The sequence below is a fragment of the Ricinus communis genome, chromosome 5, assembly GCF_019578655.1.
Source record: "Ricinus communis isolate WT05 ecotype wild-type chromosome 5, ASM1957865v1, whole genome shotgun sequence".
Lineage (NCBI taxonomy): Eukaryota > Viridiplantae > Streptophyta > Magnoliopsida > Malpighiales > Euphorbiaceae > Ricinus > Ricinus communis.
In genome coordinates, this window is record NC_063260.1 from 14,711,769 (window position 1) to 14,717,768 (window position 6,000).

At 29.7% G+C, this 6,000-nt stretch overlaps 1 protein-coding gene across 3 annotated transcripts; it reads right to left on the bottom strand.

Moving 5' to 3' along the window:
• Positions 1 to 2,550: 2,550 nt before the first annotated feature.
• On the bottom strand, positions 2,551 to 5,780 carry LOC8277822 (ATP-dependent DNA helicase PIF1). Of its 3 annotated transcripts, none has more exons than XM_025157559.2 (2): positions 4,476 to 5,780; positions 2,551 to 2,776 (listed from the first exon to the last, which is right to left on the bottom strand). In XM_025157559.2, exons 1-2 carry the CDS (start codon positions 5,476 to 5,478, stop codon positions 2,730 to 2,732), a joined length of 1,050 nt encoding a protein of 349 aa, XP_025013327.1. In that variant the 5' UTR covers positions 5,479 to 5,780; the 3' UTR covers positions 2,551 to 2,729. The 3 variants fall into 3 exon arrangements, with proteins under 3 accessions (XP_025013327.1, XP_048229752.1, XP_015575430.2); XM_048373795.1 differs by having other exon boundaries at positions 2,551 to 4,388; positions 4,476 to 5,779; XM_015719944.3 differs by having other exon boundaries at positions 2,551 to 5,505; positions 5,624 to 5,774.
• Positions 5,781 to 6,000: the final 220 nt, after the last annotated feature.

Genomic DNA, 6,000 nt, shown 5'->3' on the forward strand with positions numbered 1-6,000 from the left:
AAACTTAGGTGTTTAATTATGCTTTTACTAAGTTTAGAAGTTTAATGTGCTTTTATTGAATGCTTAGGAGATTTATATATATCTTTTTCCTTAAATGAAATATTTTAAATTAAAATTAGATGTTAAAAAGTAGTTATGGGTTTGAATTCATCTTGTACTTCTTTATCTACTCAACTAATTAATAAAAATCTAAAAACTTGATACATAAAAAAAAAAAAAAAACTTATTTTTAAACATAAAAAATTTAAGCCTGGACAAAAAGTTGGATTGCTGTGTTAAATTTAATTCACACTTAAAAAAAAAGACTTCTAAACAAGTATATATTCATCTTAATTAAAAATGGGGCCTAGAAAAGTCGAAAATACAAATTTAAATTAGTGGCAAAAATTAAAAGGATCAAATTAAGCTGCATAAAAAATTAGATGGCCAAATAAAACTTTATTCCCACTACAATTACTCGCCATCTAAGAATAATTATAGTTTAGTCTTCCCATTTAAAATATTTTTTTTTTAAGTCCATCCGTTTACTCTTAGAATTAAAAAGTTAGATTTGTTAAAAGTCGAGGATTAAAATGCTTTTAATCGTAAAATTAGACGGAGTTGGATATATGATATTTTAATAAGTGTATAAACGGATGAAAGCCTTTTAATATTCTAATAATAATTCAAATTTTTTCCCCTCGAAAACATAAATTATTTGGTAGGAAAGAGCTGAATTTGATTAGTAGTTATAATTAGTATACAGAGGCTATATTGTTGAATATATCACAAGTTATGTTAAGAAAAAAAAAAGGGATTCAATTGACACTTTTGCTATATCAAAGGGGCTCAAAGATGTAATTCTGCTTTAAGCTGAACAAACTTTTATTATGTGCAGCTTTAGTTTGTAGATGTGAAGCTATTATACAACTGGAGTACATTAGCAATTTCCATTATAAAATAAAAAATCAAATATGTACATTTCAACAACAGCAACCAAAAAAAAAAAAAAAAATATACGTATGTACATTGATTTATTAATGCAATTTTTGGGTTGAATCAAAGTAACTTCTTCGTGTCGATCAATTTATATAGATCTAATTACTAATTAAATTTTAAATTTTATGCTTTTTAACAATTTTATTCAATTATTTAAAGATTTTAAAATAAATATCTATACTTTCAATTTATTTTTAAAAATATATTTTGATAATAATTTTAAAAATTTTACAATGAGAAATATAACGTTATAAGGCAATTCTACTTATTAACATAACATTAGCGAGTCAATTAGATAATTTATTATATTTAGATGTAAAATATATAAAAAATACACATGTAAAATTTTTAATTGTCATATTATCAAATCTAGAATAAACTATTTTTTCTTGTTCATAATTGTTATTCTATAAATAACCATAATCGACTTTTTACATTATCTTTTTTATATTGAAATCTTAAAAATTATCATTTAAAAGTATTTTTAAAAACAAACTAAAAAAATAAATATTTATTTTAAAATTTTAAAATAATTAAATAAAATTATTAAAAAGTATAAAATTCAAAATTTAATTTGTAATTAGGCCATTAATAAAACTAATACACTGTAGAAATAGAAAAAAATGAATGTAAATCTGAAATCAATGACATCATTTGCAGAATATTCTAAATGACGTAAATTCCAGGGCTAATCGTATGAATACTTGGCCGGCAGTAAAGGATTTTTCCAGTCAGTTGTCTCCAGTGCTTACTGGTTCTGTAGTCAAGCATAGACACTGAATCCTCATACTATATCCTAAGTTGCACGGAAATGGAATCAAAAAATGCGACACGATATAAAAATATATATTTTTTAAAAAACCTAAAAAACAAAACGTTAAAAAAAGTTATATAATAATAATAATAATAATAATAATAATACTTAAAAGTCATGTTAATATTTAATATTTTTAATAAGATTTAAATAAATAAAATTATTTATAAAAAAATTAAAATAATAGTAAATAATTATGCTAGATGTTTTACTTCATTATTGTATTTATCATTATAAAAGATATAATTAATACAATTAATATAATAGGTCATACATTGGTATTTAATAAATATTATATTGCATAATTTGTCCATTAAATTATTAGTTGATATTTACTAGATTTTAAAATAATAGCTATTTATTATAAACCAAGAGAAAATAATATATAAAAAAATATATGTATATATAGAGACTTTTAAATGTAAAATAATTAAGAATGAAGAATATTAATATAATAAAAAAATTATGAATAGGAAAAAGTTAAGAATCATCTGTAAAAAAAAAAAGAAAAAGTCTTTCTTAAAGTAGGAAACTCCGATTAGATAGACAAATTTTCTTTAGAAAGTTAATTAGAATTTCTAAAAATAAATAAAAAATATTAAAAAATGATTTTTGAAGTTTCTGAAACGTATCTAAAAAGTTTTCAAAAAATTTCGATGTCCGAAACGTATCTGGAAATGTTACTCATTTTAGAGTTTTCGTGCAACCTAGACCATATCCTATCAACTATCGTTTCCTTTCATCCCTGACAAAATTGGTTAGTTAGAAACAGCTCAATCAATATGATTACCTTTTACAGTTACAGCAGCTTTAAAGGAGAAAATACTCTTGAATGTGTGAAATGCATGTTGGCTTCAGAGCCTGACCTTTCTGTTGCTGCAATACATGAATGGTTCAAAAGCTACAAGTCCTAAACTTCACAATGTTCCTTCTGACTTCAAGTCTTCATGCTTGAGCTTGCATCCCAAGGACCAGCTTCAATTGCTGCACGAAAAATTAATTGATCATCTGTGATAAGTGAACTGGCAGCACCAAGCAAAGTTCTGAAATTCCAACGTCAATGACCAAGAGCAGCAACGAGTACTGAAACTTATCATGAAGGGGTAAAAATCTTCATGAGTTGAGATTATAAATTGACACCCTTGTCCAGGAAAGGAGAAAAGAAGTCTAGATGGCAAGCTGCTTAGAGAACAATGAAAACTAGTGATTTTCTTAATAAACAGGACCCAGTTTAATAAGGAAGATAAAAAGGAAATAAGTCAGTGCAGCAAACTAACACAATTTCAAGAAATTTAAGGTTTAAATCAAGTATTGCAAATTAGTAAGTGAATCTCTGTTAATATCTAAATATACTTCAAAAGCACACATCCAAATAGTGATTCATGTATTTGACAGTAGACAAAGTAACCACATTATAAGTTTTACCTCAAAACTTCTCAAACATCTTGCATATAATAGACTAACGTCATTCCTGGAACATTCTATGGTGACACATTAACAATGGAAATCAGTCAATGAAAGATACCATAAACAACTGAAATGAAGCAAGTGAATCAAACATCCATTAAATATTTATGAGCAGTGTTACTATATTAGTTGAGTTTCACTACTTTGAACAAGAACATGTGAAGATATTCCATGTTTTCTATCCATCTACCAACATATTTAAAATACTGCAATATCGAGATAAAATTTAGGGAATCATAATAGTGGACATGAAGGAAGACCATTTATCTTTGGCTAGGATGTCCATGCATTGGAAATTCTATTGGGCAAGAGGAGATCCATGCTTTTCTACTTTGTTTGCAGCTCTCTGCAGCAATTTATTGCATGGATAACAGTTGAAGAACAATGCAACATATATTTATTTGTCTCTAAAATTTATGGCTCACACATGGAAAGCTATGCTAAGGTGGTGAATCTGGAAAAAGAAAACTGTTGGTTAAGTATCAATATCACAACCCAAAAAGAATCCAAAAAATTATGTAATGATTGAATAGCACTCCAATAGAATATAGATGCATAAAAAGTTGCTCAAAAACAGTTTCCCTCTTCTCACACATTAACATGAATGTAGATTGTGATTTTCCTTAACAATTATTTAACAGTTAATAGGCAATATGTCTCTATATCTTTGGTTTGTTAGTCTAACTAGAATATAATTTCTCCAAGAATTTTGAAAGAGAGAAATGGCACTTCCTGACTTCAATGCTTGTTTTATCTGAATGACCAAGAACCTTAGAGTTGCTGACTTTCTTTTTGTAGGTAACATCATCCACATCTCCAGCCTCTGTGCACTGCTTACTAGATAACTGGTCATAGAAATGTAAAACCTTTGGGTTTGCTTTAATCATTGATGGCTCGAAGCCAGATAATTGAATGCCTTTCATGGTCCTCCCACGCGAAAGTACAGCATATACCATTCCATAGATAAAAGATCTGGAGAGATCTGTGTAAAGGCAGTCAATGGTCATGCCCTGGCATTTATGTATACTCAGAGCATAAGCTAACCTAAGAGGTAGTTGAGATCTCCAAGCAACAAAATCATCCCCTTCATAACATTCCCATTTTTGTGGCTTGATTACTGTTACCTTACCTGAATCAAATTTGACGACAGGCAACAGATTATCTGGGAACAGGTCTATAACATCATCATATGGCTCAACAAATCCTATGACTGTACCTGTGGCACCATTACAAAGCTTGCTCCAGACATGCAAATTCTTTATCAGCATCACCCTTGCTCCTTTACAAATCTCAAGCTGGTCCTGCGCCATCCCTTGTTTGAGTAGCTCCTTCCTAGTGCCACCATCAACAGCTTTATAAGCAACTATTTTCTCACCCAAGCTTTTCAGCCTCTTCTCATTCACTTTATTCACATCTTCAATCCTTGGATAGAGCCTCACTGCTGAGGGATCTGGCTCATTGTTGGAGCAACACTGTTCTAAAAGCTTTAGGTCCTCAGTATCAATGACTCCTTTCCTTATACCTTGAAGCAAATTGATAAGCTGAGGATCTGTTTGCCTAAAAACCTTTGTTATTTCAACTTGTGCATGAAAGCTTCTATTCCAACAATCAGCTTCAAATGCAAACTCTTTTCCTGATGGGTTGCTTTTCTTAAGAACTAGTGGTAACTGAAAGAAGTCCCCACTGACAATAAGCTGTATTCCACCCCATACATTGTTTGATCCCCGTATTTGTCTAGCAATGAATTCAAGAGTATCAAACGTATTCCCACCAATCATACTAATTTCATCCACAACTAATACCTTTACCTGATTCCATCTTTTACAAGCACGGCTGTTCCTTACAACCCTCTCGAGCAGAGCTTTAGGATCACCGTCGCCGATTCCAAAGCCAGCAAAAGAGTGAAGTGTTTGCCCTTTAATAGCACATGCAGCACTTCCAGTGGACGCAGTGACAACAACACCAGAAGAACCATGAGCCCTTTTCAGAATACTAATGATATGTCCAAGCAAAACTGTCTTTCCAGTGCCAGCAGAGCCAGTGATGAACACAGATTTACCGCGAATAACATAATCTAATATGCCTTTATGTTCCTCAGTCCATTTAATTCTAGGTTTATTGCCAGTCTTCTTCTTGTAACCTGATTGAGCAGTTTTTGGGATTTTACTGCCAGTTTTAGCGCTAAAAGTCCTAAATACAGCTATAGCACGAGTCATCATTTCTTTTCAAGAGCTTGCAAAGGTTCACTGCATACAGTCAAATGAAGCACAAAACACTGACGGGCATGAGATTTTGATGATAGGAAAAAGTGAAGTACAGAATCCAAGATGAAGTTGAAATATTCTCGAAGTGGGTTTTGCTGACCTAATAGGAATGGATTTACTCTGGGTTTCTATCGATTCTTTACCTGCCGATTACAATGAACCAACAATTTCCATTTTTCCGGCTTCAGTTATCAAGGAAACTCTTCTTTTCTTTTTCTGAAAAGAAAAGAAAAATAGAAAGTTTGAATGACAGAATCTACAAAAATTCCGTAATTAAAAGTATATTTGATTTTTAAGTCGTGTTTATCCAACCTTAATTTATTTTATATTACTTTTAAAATTTTAAATATTGTTTTTGTAAAGATATATTTTAATCTTTTAAAAATAGATTTTAGAAAGAGTAAATTATAAAAAATAAAAAATTTGTATATTAAATAAGAATTTTAAATTTATTTTTTAAATACTCGATTGTCATTT